The sequence below is a fragment of the Haliotis rufescens genome, unplaced genomic scaffold, assembly GCF_023055435.1.
Source record: "Haliotis rufescens isolate VD_foot unplaced genomic scaffold, xgHalRufe1.0.p SCAF_53, whole genome shotgun sequence".
Lineage (NCBI taxonomy): Eukaryota > Metazoa > Mollusca > Gastropoda > Lepetellida > Haliotidae > Haliotis > Haliotis rufescens.
Window position 1 is genome coordinate 2,600,721 of NW_025964257.1, and position 16,375 is coordinate 2,617,095.

At 39.7% G+C, this 16,375-nt stretch overlaps 1 protein-coding gene across 1 annotated transcript in view; it reads left to right on the top strand.

The window, feature by feature from the left end:
• Nucleotides 1–1,935: 1,935 nt before the first annotated feature.
• The window catches only part of LOC124127346 (protein turtle homolog B-like), a 278,974-nt gene continuing 264,534 nt past the window's right edge, over nucleotides 1,936–16,375 (top strand). Inside the window, exons 1-8 of the mRNA XM_048385060.1 lie at nucleotides 1,936–1,999; nucleotides 3,507–3,575; nucleotides 3,783–4,121; nucleotides 6,243–6,524; nucleotides 8,686–8,946; nucleotides 10,340–10,618; nucleotides 10,912–11,208; nucleotides 11,392–11,688. Coding sequence (XP_048241017.1) covers nucleotides 3,533–3,575; nucleotides 3,783–4,121; nucleotides 6,243–6,524; nucleotides 8,686–8,946; nucleotides 10,340–10,618; nucleotides 10,912–11,208; nucleotides 11,392–11,688 — 1,798 coding nt within the window. The 5' untranslated portion in view covers nucleotides 1,936–1,999; nucleotides 3,507–3,532. The remainder of the gene's footprint in view (nucleotides 2,000–3,506; nucleotides 3,576–3,782; nucleotides 4,122–6,242; nucleotides 6,525–8,685; nucleotides 8,947–10,339; nucleotides 10,619–10,911; nucleotides 11,209–11,391; nucleotides 11,689–16,375) is intronic.

Below are 16,375 nucleotides of genomic sequence, written 5' to 3' on the forward strand. Positions count from 1 at the left end.
CCCTTATGATGCTTTTATGGCCAAACTTATTTGTATTGCGTTTCTTTTTTTGAAGAGTATATTACTCATATTTGTAGTATTATTGTCACAAGTTGTTCAAGATATGCTTTATGTTATGTGAACACTTAGAGAATTCTGTAACAGTAAAATGCCACGTTAATTCATAAATACCATTGTTATCTGCACCATCGTTATCACCATTATCGCCATTACAGACAGACGTTTCAACATCAACGTCATCAATTAGAGTCGAAAAGAATACACCTCCCCTGAACATCTACGTTTACAGCTTAATATGAAATGGTGATAATAATCAATAGCAATAGTATTACATTTCTTTACATCCTTTATATATTTTGTTTTTGTGCCCAGTCCTTATAGCATACTGTATTTCTTCTCTCAATTCTTGATATAACATCACACTGATGTATAACACGAAAGGAGTAAGACTTTAGATTTAACGTCGCCTCCAAGATAATTGCACTTATTTTGCGACGTGCATGCGGGCGTGCGTGTGTGCGTGCGTGCGTGCTTGCGTGCGTGCGTGCGTGCGTGCGTGTGTGTGTGTGTGTGTGTGTGTGTGTGTGTGTGTGACAGTCTACAATTGCATATACATTGGGTACTATACTATAAAGTAACAAAATGTGTTTCAAAGTCTAAATATATTAGAAGTAATTATATAAACTATATTTGTCCAATGACTTAAGGCATTACTTTTATGTACAGTGGACATGTGGTATCTTGTGTACCCCAACAATTTTAGGAAGTATTTTTGTATCATCATGTTTGTGAAACCTTTTGTTCCAAATGAAGTGAGGTCATTTGCTCTTTACCCCAACCTCAATTTTATGTCAAACAAGGATGATAAAATGTTAACGCCTAGCAGGATCAGTTGTCACAATGTTTTTTCCTATTGCAGGATATTTACATCCCCAAACAAACATGCGTGATAACCTCTATTTATCCTGGTGTGTTTGTCAGTGCAACCGACTTATAAATGTTTCCTTTTAATGTCTGACTTACTTGGGATGCAATGGTACAGTTTTATCCTACTAAACCAGATCAGTTCGGTTGTCAAGAAGAGGTGTTTTAGAAAGGAGCAGGAGAATATGAGAATATTACGAGTGTGTCGGCGGAATCTGTTAATATGTTTGTTTTACAATTTATAGCTAACAACCAGGGGCGGTGTACCTGTTGGGCAGAGGGATCTAAGTCTTCTTTATTGCCAACCCTTCTATATTAGAGTTTACCCATGGCAAGGAGAGCCGTGACAGTCACCCATGTCTCCCGTCAACAACAGTAGATACATGTACGATCCACAGAATGCACAATACGGTGATGGCCATAGTGAATTACTGAGCATCATATTGGAAATTCAGAAGCCATTTCACACAGACTTTGATTGCGTATTGTCCATGAAAGGGTCACTTGGCAGTACTACTGAGACAACATACTGGCGTCAATAGTTCACTAGAATGCAACGATCTAGCCATTATACCTTTCACCCATAGAGCACGTCTGGGACATATCAGGTGTCAGACGTCAGAGGAAAACCTCTACATTAGCCGAACTGGCTCAGACAATGGGAGGAGCATGGCCCATGACCCATCATTGATCAAATCAGCGCAAACTCCAGCTTCCTTATTCCTTCATGTGTATTATCCATTCATTACCATCACGCGATACATATTTGTATTTCTGCAATAATCTGTTATTTTCGAATACCCCCTTCCCCTCCTTTTGGAAGATTACATTTTGACGGATCTAATTTGCTATCACCAGTTCAGATTTTAACAAAGCCGCTGTATATGTATTTAACACTGAATCTGAAACCCATATGACGTAGATTGATCGGCTATATTTAGCCACTACTGAACTAGTTTAAAGCTAATGGTATACATGTAAACACGACCTTGTATATTACTTCCGTGTTGAGCTACCCGGTCACACACGACGACTGTAGCAACAATTTGTGTCTGGCAACTTGAAACCTCAGCAGGTATGTACTCTGCTATATTTCCAGGCTTACCACATGACATATTCTGTGTCTATGTTTACTGTTATCACCACGTGTGAACGCTTCTTCTGCATGACATAATATAGAGTAATCATCCACAACATCTCGATATACTCGCGCTCTTTGACGCGGCCTACATCTGCACATAATAATGTGCTTATCTAAACTACTCCCAATTCACATTTAAAGCACGCTCAAAGCGCTAGATTATTTACCATCAATAGATCAGTGTGAAATCGATTTTCATTCTCAGCCCCCTGGGAAGTATACAACCCAAACTGCGTCTATGGCATTAGAAGATTAACAGTCAAATGAACATCTCAGCCTACCGGGTACCCATTTATTGTTGGAGGAACAGAGGCGTGTTTCGAACAAAGTCACATGCCACGTGTATTTTGAGTTTTGAGCAAGACCGAAGACCTTGTCACTCTCAGGAATCTAGCTGCCGAATGCAGTCTCCAGCTGCCCTCTGCGAGTTGCTGGCCACGTGCCAGCACTATATGTGTCGCCTATGTATGAGTTATATGTACGTGAAGGGCTCATAAAAACACATATCTTGACAGGTAATATATAGTAAGTGAACACATGCTGATACGATTCGAGTGCCATGGGTTTTGTGGTCTTACAGCTTGCAGAGTTTCGGAGCCTTAGGCCCTCACACGATAGTCACATGTATCTGTTTAAACAAGTGAATTGAGGTCTGGTAAAATTAGTTTTAACATCGTGGTCAAGGTTACAAGGCTACTGCACTGATAGCGACGTGCATACACGTGTGTACATATCTTAATATGTGTGTTAGTGTGTCTATCTCTCGTCCGGACAGACGCTTTATCCACAAGACCACTGAGGCGGTCTGCTTACACAAGTATGCAAATATGTCTGTTTATAATGTGAACGCAGGACAAAAGGTGTACTTTGGATTCAGATGTACATTTTTACATGTTTTTGATATTTATATTCAGTACATGTCCAATTATGGCCTCAAAGGAAATATTGTAAATAGTTGCCTTTTTGTCAAGGCTAGAGAATCCAAGTTGGCGCCGGAAAATCGAAGCTATTTTGGAGATATTCACCCTTGATCCTACCAATCTGTGTTACAAAACTGATAAACATATTATTTAATTTAATTGTCTTTCAGACGGGTTGACAGCGGCGTGTGAGTATGTGTATATGGGTACGTGTGTGTATTGTGTAGGTTTGTGTATTGGTGTATGAACGTATGTGTGGGTACGTGTGTGTAACTACTCTGGATTAATAGATATCATAGTGCTAGCCAGCTGTGTCATCATGGATACCCAACTCAGACCCAGTATATTGACTCCAAGCCGATTTTATTCGTTCAATGCCGAGCGCCATGCAGGGTACACACAAGGACCATCTTTGAACATATTCGAGCGACTAGGCCACGAAGGCGGTAATCTCATACACGTAGCTCATGGACACTCGAACCTGCATGAAATGCATGATAGACGATGGACCTTCATTCCAGGTTCACCGAGGTGCCAGACAACAAGCATGGTGAAGATAGCTGCTGTTTCTATAATATATGCGATTGCAGGTATGTAATTCGTATAAGTGTGATAACTGTAATTGTAATTTACTATAGTTTTTTCGGTTTTGTGTTGATTGGTAATTTAACAGTAATTAGCTTACATACTAGAGATGAATGAAATACCTCCTAGTTTAATCATCAGAACAAGTCAAACAAAACGTGACTGTTTAGTACGGTGATACTTCTAGATATCCAAGTATCTTCTTCCTGCAGGTGTTGTGTCAGGGGCCCCCAGTGCCCGTCCAGTGTTGTCTGCAGTGTCTGACACAGCCAGGTTCAGCTGGGAGATTCCACAGGGAGGTCTGGGGTCAGGTCTCAGTTTCTACACTGTCACTCCTGCTGGTGCTGCTGTGTTCATAGTGGCAAGTACTGGGACAGTTGTTGTCTTGTCCAACTACAGAGGTAGACTGGTGTACCAGGGAAACATAGCAGCCAGGAATGTCACCTTCACCATCAGCAACATCCAGACATCAGATGCAGGGACATACACGTGTGGGGCTGGAGGGGCTACTGCTGTGATACAGAACTGTGGACAGAAACTTGTTGTTCTGGGTGAGCGGCAATTTAATCAGTTGCTGTTTTGACGGTAACCATAGTTTAGCCCTCTAAATATCCAATATACATATTCAGATACCCTAACAATGTAAAGTAAACATAATCGTCCGTGTATTTGAATACACACCTTGTAGTCCTAATTTGACAGATTAGTCAAGCCAGCACTTTGATATTTATTATCTATATACCTAATCGATTATCAAAACCATAATTTTCTTTAAACATTAAGTATCTTTCGTTCTATCTTTGTAAAGAGGTACGTAAACGCACAAAACAATATCGGTAACGCATGATCGCTGCCATTAGTGGGCAACAATATCTGAAATCTAAATGACAGTCTGATTGCATTCAGGGATACAGAATATGTATGTGCGTGCGTGCGTGCGTGCGTGCGTGTGTGCGTGCGTGTTTGCCTGTCTATTTGTGTGTCTGTATGTTACATTCCGTAAATCTACGTCAAACTACATGATCTACATAGTTTCATCCAATTGGTGGATTGTACCACATTGTTCATCACATAACAGCAAAGTGAAAACTCGTTTACGCTCAACACTAAGGTAACCCCCAAACAATCCTCTTTTCAATAAACATACACCAATCAGAGCAGTTTGAAAATTTAAACAACATTTCATCACGTGACTTCCGTCAGGGATCTCCTGATCCTGCAAGTAACGATTTTGTTTTTGTACCCCATCATTCCTCTCTAATAATTCTAATAGATTTCCCAGGTAACAAACGAATGCATCGGAGATTAATGTCGCCTGCAAGGCAACACTGGTATAAGTGGTACTGATGCCAGAAGGATATTTGCGACTTTGTAGTGCTGGAATTGAAGACAAACGTAACAGCAAAGCTTAATTTGGTGTTAGCGCATCTCCCACCAGTAAAATGGTTACATGTAGTCAAGGCAAAAAGACAACCTGATCTCGAACACAAGCTTGCCCATTGATGAATGAAACTAATATTAGTGAGCTAACACTATTAAAGTGGGGGGACGTACCCTAAATCTTTACAAATTGTGTTTAATCCCCAAGGACATGTGAGTGAGAGCAAAAAATCGTAATCAGTGTGAATATTTGATTCCAACCCACGGTCATTTTGTCTCGCACGCCTAAATGACGCACCTCTTACTGTGCATTGCGCTCATAAAATATACATGTTCAACCCGTCACTACAAATGCAGTGCACGTTTTAAATAAAATCAAATAATGTGTATAAATGTATTTCCTTCTGGAACAAAAAAACACACGTGTTTTCAGTTGCACCATGGTCATCACTTCGGGACACGAACTGCTCTGCTACAGACGACTGTGCCATCTGTAACTTAAAGTTGTATTAATCAGGCGTGGATAGAGGTCTTTGGACTAAGAGGGATGCATTTTGGTTTTTGGCAATTCGCGTTTAAAAAAAGAGTAATTTGTGTAAGGTATAGTTAACCAAACAATCACGTAGCCTCTGTGTGTGTGATTGTTGTTGATATCACGTTTGTACTGTTAGATCCTAACATGGATGTTGATACCACGTTTATACTGTTAGATCCTAACATGGTAGTTGATTTCCCGTTTGTGCTGTTAGATCCTAACATGGTTGTTGATATCCCGTTTGTACTTTTAGATCCTAACATGGTTGTTGATATCCCGTTTGTACTGTTAGATCCTAACATGGTTGTTGTATCCCGTTTGTACTGTTAGATCCTAACATGGTTGTTGATATCCCGTTTGTACTGTTAGATCCTAACATGGTTGTTGATATCCCGTTTGTACTGTTAGATCTCAACATGGTTTTAAGTGTAGAAAAAGTAACCTTCTTACAAATGCTTTTCTTTTAAGATGTATCACATTTTGTCAGTATGAAGATGATTATATGACTTAAAGCTGGTGTAAATGTTAACAAAATAACATGGCGCGTGGAAGACCCGGATTCGACTCTCTAACTGTGTAAAATATGAGAAAGCCATTTGTATTAACCCCTCCGTGTTATTAGTGGAATTTTGCTAAAATAACATTAACCACACTCATACACTCACTCACGCATTCACCCACTAATTCATTCACTCACTCTAGAACTATATATATACAGAGAGATCCTTGAACTCTTATATATGAACTCTTTGGAAAGGCAAGCCCATCACTCCTCGCCATCCTGTGTCAACAACTCCTGTCTACAACCAGCAAGTGACCTTGACCTGCAGCTCCACCTCTACCACTGTCCCAGCTGACCATGGGCTGACCTTGACCTACACCTGGCAGCGTGACAACACTGACATCAGAGTTACCTCCCCTGGTTCCCCCTACACCTTCACAGTGAGTTCCCGGGACAGTCACGGTTACAGATGTAGAGCCAGAGAAAGTCAGGGTCTGGAGTCAGAGTGTAGCCAGTGGTACAACATGGAGCCTCAGTGTGAGTACTGTAAACACATTACGGATTCATGTAAAGCTCAATCATCGTTGGCCAAAATGAACAGCTATCAAACATACAATAATAAAACACAAACAGCAATAAGAACTACTTTTTCGACGAAGTAGCGTAAAATTATTGTCGCCCTGAGAGGGTATGTAGGTCCCAAATCATTCAAAGTATTTTTATGCATACCAGACATTTAAAACGTAGCATTTTTGTCATTTTAATCTTAGGCTTAACTGGTAAACTATCGCCAGTGATTGAAGGGATGATATAAATCCTGCCAGGGTCCATGCATGAAGCAAAGGCACTGTAAGTCCCCATGGTCCCTAGTATGGTGATCTCCCTTTAGTTACTGACGATCTCTAGCCCATTTTTATATTGTGTTGTTCACTGATACTGATGGCTTTTATATATTCTAAACTGGATTTAAATTGGATCTGTGATATTCTAGTTATTGTACTGTCCATCGATGACAGCTTTTTATTTAGTCTAAATATATGTATTATTAACGTACTTCTCGTCACGATATGGCTGAAATACTGCCGATGTGACGTTAGATTTAACTCACTCACTCACTCTTGTGGTCCACATGGGCTCCCCGAACCTTCACAGGCTACATGTTTCCCCTGTATGCAGAAGTGTCTAACCTTAGGTTAGTCTGTCATAAACGTGTTTTACTAAAACAAAATGTTTAAAAAAATATAATAATATAATGTAATATGAATTTATTATGTACACGTTGGAGATATCACAATTTAATAAACAAATAGTTGTATTGCATACTGTGTAATAACATCATATCCGAACGGGACTATTTGTAGTCATCAGCTGATCGTTGGAACGGAAGCGTCCGTAACCCATTGCAACTGTACACAATGTTTACTCTGCTACCAGACGGATAGCCTATTCAAGAAAGAAACTATTAAAATTCACGAAGCAAGGCATAAAATGCTTCGTCTGAAAATTGGCTGTATTATTGACATAAATATTTGAATTTGTCCATGGGGTTTTGCAGTCGCTTATGATCTTTTGCAGGGTCTTTTGGGAATAAATACGCTTGAAATGGAGAGGTACATTCTTATTCCACTATTACAAAAACTGTGGCAGAATAAAATGCCAGAGCATCACTAATAAACAAAACGTTATGTCGAACCATCATCACAAAATGCATCATACTTACGACCTTGAACTTCATTTTACAAATAAGAGTAGGCCCAATGGACAAAATGGACAGCAACTAAAAATGTGATCCGATGCAATCCCCTGTCTTAGTGCACCATTATTGGTAATGCCATACACTTATTACAATCAATTTAATTACTTAAAAGACGCTTCCTTGGTCTTGTTGATGGAACGTCCGCCGGTCTATGGTTCGATTCCCGGCTTCGTCGTACCAAAATGCGTTTAAAGATAGTACTTGCTTTGACTTTGCCTGACGCTCGTCATTAAGGGGCCTAAAACATCGACTGGTCGACTCAGATGTTTCAGAGTGAGGTATTCATGTTAAACTTGGCATTAGTCCGACTTGTACAATCAGCCACACACATGCACGTGCACGTGGCTCTAAAAGTGCAATAGCCTTTAACGGGATGTTAAAGCCATTTCACCTCTCCCCATACCTTCGAAACTACCTGCTGACTCGTGTACAATCGCATAGGCAACATGACAACATCGATTTGCTGATGCGTTGTTCATTTCTCGAAACACCCTAGCATACTCTGAAACGAGTTTGGATATATAGACTGACGGACACAAAGGGAGCTTGACCATTTGCCAGCATCACCTGTGTTTCAATGGAGAATTGGCTTATTTGTAAATATAGACATCAACAGACTACAGTCAAGTTTCCCGATATTTTTTTTTTCTCACAGCCTGTCGCCTTGAACATACACAAAATGTAATAGCCATGAACAAATAATGTATTAAATATCTATATATCATATTGAACAATTATATTTTGATAGCCACATCAAACAGTGGAACGTTTAAACAATAGCTCATCCATGTGCATGCTGCTATAAAATACACGCTCTGTTGTCATATAGGTTTCAAAGTGATTTTCTGAATATCATGAACTCATCATTGTTTACCACGTGTGTGTTCTCGTATATCTGTATCTTGTATCACGGTATCAGTGTCACAGCGCCATGTATTCCAGACGGGCCCTACCAGATCTCCCTGACCCCCTCCGCCTCCTCCTACACTGTGACAGAACACCAGGCTCTTCCATCAATCACGTGCTCCGCCCTCTGTAGACCCGGCTGTAGCTACAGGTGGTTACACAATGGAACATCTTTCAGCAGTGGAGCCACTCTGAGTCTAGGACAAGCTGACAGATCTAAGACAGGCTCCTACAGATGTCAGCCTTCTAATACACACGGGAGTAGTGACAGTGTTACAGTCAGTGTTGATGTTCAGTGTAAGTATATAGTCTACTCTGGTGACAGTGTTACAGTCAGTGTTGATGTTCAGTGTAAGTACATAGTCTACACTAGTGACAGTGTTACAGTCAGTGTTGACCTTCAGTGTAAGTATATAGTCTACACTGGTGACAGTGTTACAGTCAGTGTTGATGTTCAGAGTAAGTATATACTCTACACTGGTGACAGTGTTACAGTCAGTGTTGATGTTCTGTGTAAGTATATAGTCTACACTGGTGACAGTGTTACAGTCAGTGTTGATGTTCAGTGTAAGTATATAGTCTACACTGGTGACAGTGTTACAGTCAGTGTTGATGGTCTGTGTAAGTATATAGTCTACACTGGTGACAGTGTTACAGTCAGTGTTGATGTTCAGTGTAAGTATATAGTCTACACTGGTGACAGTGTTACAGTCAGTGTTGATGTTCAGTGTAAGTATATAGTCTACACTGGTGACAGTGTTACAGTCAGTGTTGATGTTCAGTGGAAGTATATAGAATACACTGGTGACAGTGTTACAGTCAGTGTTGATGTTCAGTGCAAGTATATAGTCTACACTGGTGACAGTGTTACAGTCAGTGTTGATGTTCAGAGTAAGTATATACTCTACACTGGTGACAGTGTTACAGTCAGTGTTGATGGTCTGTGTAAGTATATAGTCTACACTGGTGACAGTGTTACAGTCAGTGTTGATGTTCAGAGTAAGTATATAGTCTGAACTGGTGACAGTGTTACAGTCAGTGTTGATGTTCGGTGTAAGTATATAGTCTACACTGGTGACAGTGTCACAGTCAGTGTTGATGTTCAGTGTAAGTATATAGTCTACACCGGTGACAGTGTTACAGTCAGTGTTGATGTTCAGTGTAAGTATACAGTCTACACTGGTGACAGTGTTACAGTCAGCGTTGATGTTCAGTGTAAGTATATAGTCTACACTGGTGACAGTGTCACAGTCAGTGTTGATGTTCAGTGTGAGTATATAGTCTACACTGGTGACAGTGTTACAGTCAGTGTTGATGTTCAGTGTAACTATATAGTCTACACTGGTGACAGTGTCACAGTCAGCGTTGATGTTCAGTGTAAGAGTATATAGCCTACACTGGTGACAGTGATACAGTCAGTGTTGATGTTCAATGTAAGTATTTAGTCTATAGCGTCAATGTTCAGTTTTAAGTTTAGCATGCTATATTCATGGTATTTGTATTTGGCGTCTTTCTAGGTTAATATTGTGGATAAACGTATACGTTCTTAAGCACTCTCTTTAAAAAAATGCATGTGTTAGCGCATGCGCTAACTGTCACACATTTACTATGGTATACTCTTCAAGCAAGTCCCATGTACAGCCAATACCTTCCATGACAAACATACAACGAGTTATATTTATTTTTTCAGACCCAGCAACTGTAATCATGTTCACCGCCAACTCACTCAGCGGTACATTGACAGTTAACGAGTCTGATCCGGTGACGTTACGATGCCAGATTGATAGTAACCCAAGGTCAGTCATCAGGTTACTGAATGGAACTGAGGAGTTGACAAGGGCAGATAACTCCCTGACAGCAGAATATAGACTGGAGTCAGCAGACTGTAGACACAGAGGGAACTACTTCTCTACTGCCACTAACAACATCGGGGCACCTGTCAGCCAGCAGCTGGAGTTGCTGATCAAATGTAATCTGTTTGGATATTCTGTTCGGCTGGTAGTGTTGTGATGATGTCCATTGATTGTTTATGTCACAAATTTCTCTATGATAATAACATTGTTGAGTAAATAGTAGGCCTACATATGCTTGTATATTTGTGTTATCATGTCTCTAATGTTGATACTGCAAAATTGAAGTATCACAGTAAGGTTCCTGATGAATAATTCTACATAATCGATAAATTTGATCATCATCATATTCTGCCCTAAACATATATTATTTGTTCCAGCGCCATTGCATATGTTGTCTACATTTAACCAGGTGCCTCTCGACTAGATGGGACAGTTGCCAAGCAACTCAAGTACGCCTCTAGACAGGGTGGTGACGTGGCTGTGTCTGTGTTGGTCCTGGCCTACCCCCTTCCTACATTCACCTGGAGTAGAACCACCAGCACCAGCCAGGACCTCACTGGTTCCTCCAGCCCTGTCTCAGACATCTCAGTCACTGCCATACTACACCTTACTAACCTCCAACAGCAGGACTTCGGGGACTACAGCCTTACAGTGGACAACGGTGAAAGCAGTTCAGTGACATACACAGTCAGCATAGTATCTGAAGGTGAGCTGCGACATTCTGATTTATCATTCACTATTTCAGGATGCACTTGTTCATATAATCCAATACCTTTCTCTGACTGTTGTTTAATCATTACATCTTCATTGTACAAATAAAGAGCTTAATATTACAGCATTCTCTGATAAAGCATTTACAGCATTCCTTTTCATATTAATTTGTTGTCAGGGTCACCACAGATACCTACACAGTTTAGAGACCTGGATAATGCAACAACGTCGTCGGTATGGTTATCTTGGCTGCCTGGTTTCAATGGTGGACACCCTCAGACGTTTCTGCTTGAGTATCGTCAGTTTGCTACAAGAACTTGGACTGTCTACAAGACCTATGCAGACACCGGCAAGATGATGGTAGTGGAAGTGACTGGGCTTACACCGGGAGATATTCACATCTTTCGACTACATGCTAGAAATGACTATGTGGATTCTAACAGATATGTATTAGTAGAAACTAGGACTACTGGAGGTATGTGTCACTCAAGTAGAATCACAAATTGTTTAATCTGATTATCAGTTAAATGTAATTAACAACTCATCACAATAAAGACTTTTATATACAAGGATATGTTGTATTTTGAAGTTTTACTTTTTCCCTGTTTATGTGGAAAAATATAACTCGTCCTTTTGATACTGGAATTATGTCTTATTTTGAAGTACTTTAAGTAATGTTCCTTATATCTAATGAAGTTGTCAAGGGTTCTATTCATTCAACGTGAACATGTGTATATGGGTTTGAGTCAATAAGTTGTGACCTACATATCTTTTAGCAATGTCAGTATAAACAATACGAGACATCAGGTTTACACATATGTTCAGATTCGAACCTATGTATTCTGTGCGCTTACCCATCAATCACCAATAAGTATTTTTGAAAGTAGGAATCTGGAAACGAATACCCTTTCACCCGTTTAGAATGACATACGCGGATTAGCACTTCGTCTGATATTAATTTCCTTTACATTGTAGATCCACCAAATCAGCAAAAACTCGAAACTCCATGTTCGTGTACAGGGATAATAGCAGGATCCACAGTAGGCACCCTTCTTCTTACCCTGCTCATCGGGGGAATTGTTCTGATGGTACTGTACAGAAAGGGCTACAGACCTAGGCTCGGGCATGTTTTGACAGGTATACAGTTAACATTCCATTGTAAAATGATTGTCAACAGGAATAATTGCATAGTGATTATCCATGATATTGATTAATGCTTTTGATTGAATGATTGTCAGGCCTAGGATTTCCTAATTTGCATGTATTCGACATTAATGTTGACAGAAAGGACACATTGGTCCCAACACATGTTTGATTAAAGGTTGCTATTTATATGTTAATATGCAGTCGTTTACACTTTACTTGATCTTTGCCACTGTAGGTTTCCTTTATGAATGATGAGTTTTGTTGTCATGTGTGATGTGTGTTTAACATTATGTACCATGTGGCTATTTTTCTTTTCCAGAATCTGCATTACGAAAAAGGTACTATAAATGTCAAAGTTAAAGATAACATCGTACGGAATATGTGAAAATAGTAAATAAGGTAAAGAGTAATAACAAGACAACTAAAAACGTATATCGCATGCTGAAGTTAATCACTACATTACACTATGTGTTTTTAGAAATCGACCTATTATTTTTGCAGCAGCAGGAATCCTGAAACTGTAGAAATGGACAACAGAGGGTATTCATCATTAGGTATGTACAAGGTACTGGGTGTTTCCCTTTTGCTGAAATTACCATTATGTATGGAACTGTTTTGCACTGAAGTCAATACAATATTTTCACATTGTTTTGTTTCAGATCAAATAAATGGTCCAGTCCAGTATTCAAATTTGGAGGAATCAGAAAAACAACCGTATTCACAGTTGAAGATTTATGAGAATACAAAAGGTGGATATAGATTTTGCATTTTTCCTAGGTACTGTATAAGTTTAAGCATTCCAGTGAAGGTAATATTGAAGTGATAGTTAGAAGAAGGGAGTTGTGATTCGGATTTGTTGTTGTAATACGTAATGAATTATATCTTCAGCGGATGCTGCAGCTGTTGCAAGCACCTATGAAGGCATGACAGAGACTCCCCCTGTGACCTATGAGTCCATCAAACCATCTCCATACCAGAACACTGGAGCACATTCTCAAGGTAACCAAAACATGAAACACTCTTGCTGGTTGGAATCGTATGTCATTGCCATGGACAAACTGTGGGCATGTACAGAAGAATTAAACAGAAGCATATGTCTTCTTTTCTATCCTAATGTGACACGTTTAGCATTTCATGTTATTGTGAGTGATATGAAACCTGTCATATAATCTGTGTTTACTTACATGTAGTTCTATACTTTTCAGGTCCTGACCATGACAATAAGTAACAAAGAAGGAAGACATCATTATATCAGATCCAGTTACAGACCAAGGAACACGTGCAATATATTACATTCCTTTCCTTTGAGTCAAAACATCGTTAGACCCGTGAAGATCCGGGGTTGTCTTCAGCAACCCGTGCCTGCTGTAAGAGGCGACTACATTTGTTATAAGAAGCATCTAACGGAATCGGTTGGTCATGCTCGCTGAGTTGGTTAGATCGGTGCTCATGATCAGTGGATTGTCCAGTCCAGTCTCGATTATTTACAAACAGTCATTATATAACTTGAATATTACTGAGTGCGGCATTAAACAACAATCAAACAACAAAAGTTATTACTCACTTCACGTTTTCATTACATTGTTTTATGTTTGCTCGATAAAAGCACAGTTACAGGAGCTCAGTCAAATTTTGTTTGTTATGCTCATGTCGGTATATGTATTGCCTTTGTCACTGAATATGTCAAATAGCAAATAAACATATTTCAAAATAATTTGACAAAACACTTTGATGATAACGTTAACATAATGGAAACACTTTAGTTGAAATATTGTTATCAGTGTCAGATTTCTGGGACTTTAACCTGGTTCTATTACATGTTGCGAAGCAGCATATGTTGTTGAACCTAAACGAGGAAGCCTGATCAGCCAGGTTTTGTTTTTAGTTTTAACATACAGTCGTATAAAGTCAGGTAATGTCATCACTTAACCAGATGCCAGTACTGCAATAATATGATAAATAATTCACCTTAATTCAGGAGGTGAGGTGATGTGAACTGGTGTTTGACGTCGCAGTAGTATTGCCGTTATTTAGCGACGTGCATTCGAGCGTGTGTGTGTGCGTGTGTGAGCGTGTGTGCGTGTTTAAGTATATGCCTGTGTGAGTAAAGAGTGTGTATGTGTATACTTGTTTGTACAAGTCATAACTACAGACCGCCATTGACAGCCCACTGAGATACACTGCCTTGTGTTAACATGGATTCCCCACTCAGAAACAGTATCCTGCCTCTGAGCCACCGACAAGGACTTGTTTTATCTTTAAATGCCGAGCACCAAGCAGGGTAACAACAAGTTCCATTTTTAAAAGTTTTTTTGGTATGGCACGACAAGGGATCAAACCACAGACCTTCCGCTCTCTGGGCAGACCTTCTGACCATTAGATCACAGAGGCAGAACAAAAAAACACGAATATCACACAAGTGGCAATGCCTACCACAACTCTCACTGTGATGTTTACATTGCTATAAACTGCCTCTTTATCAGTTGATGTGGTTACAGGGCACATTACTAAAACTGTGGTGTGTGTTGGAAACATTGATTTCTTCTTGAATGTACGGATGTTATAACCTGTAGGTGGGATATAACATTTGGATAGATTTGTTTCCAAGTCAGACGAACGACAAATGTAACAACAGTAACATGCACAGTGGGGCCATTGGCTTTGTGAACATAAGGACTAAATCAGTGATGAGTGGTTTATTGTCACATATAGATCTAGAAAAGATGAAAGGCTCGGATGAGGATGACTGAGAAGAGGACGATGATTTGGAGGATTCAAAAGCTGACTTTATATGGGTTGCCCCATTGCCAAATAATCGTGGCAGTAGTTTTGTGTTTGTGATGACAGACGTGTTTTCCAGGTATCTTCAGCTGAAACAACTGAGGAGGGAAAAAAAACGAATATAACTTCATTGATTTCAGAAATATGATATTGATTATGAAACAAACAGGTACTCTGTTCATGCTTTTCCGAGATTATGAATACTGAATAACTATTTTGAATAAAGCTCACATGTGAACAATATTGCTTCTGTAAATTTACAATATTTCCCACAAACCCAGGCGATAGTTCTAATGCACACACTGATGTCAGTTTATAGAAATCAAACATTCCGATATGTGACTTATGCTAACCATGACTTTGAAGAAGTGAGTGAGTGAGTATGGTTTTATGCCGCTTTTAGCAATATTCTACCAATATCATGGCGGGGGACACCAGATATGGGCTTCACACATTGTACACATGTTGGGAATCGACCCCGGGTCTTCGGCGTGACGAGCGAACGCTTTAACCACTAGGCTACCCGACCGCCCCTGACTTTGAAGAAAGATATGTAACATAGTTTGTAATGTGTTCAGTGGGTCCACGTGTTGGATAACTCCATATACTCGAGTCACCTCTTAAGGTCAGCATTGCTATGTTGTTTCATAACATATAGCCAGTGTCATTCTGAAAATGATTTCAGTGGCCAGATGATCAAGATTACACATTTCACTTGTTCAATAACCAGTGTATGAATACATAGGCTAAACTGTATTTATATGTTTGCTTGTTTGTGTGTTTGTTTATTTGTTTATTTATTCATTTACATAAACATGTGTAACTGACACAGTTTGTTCTCCTTCCTGCAACAACATTCCGGGCTGATGTATTGAAAATTGTGCGCAGCCCCTTTTAAGACAAAGGAGAATAGTATGATATACAACGTCAACGCAAGAACATAACCAGTCTCGATTATCTGCAAACCAAATTCCTCGAGGCGTAAAAGGCAAAATAGCAGCGGAAAATTATTTGAATGGATTACTGAAAATCAGTGATGACACAAGGTGTGCGCCAAAAAGCCCTGATCGACCGGTAGCACACGTCACTCACGCAAATTGCAGAAACAAAGTAATCGTTTGTTTGTTGCCTGACGCTGCACGGCAGTATAACTTCCCCACCTGCTTGGTTATAACATTAATGGGTACTCGTCTGTAACACGTCTACACAGACACCTACAATCAATACGTATACAC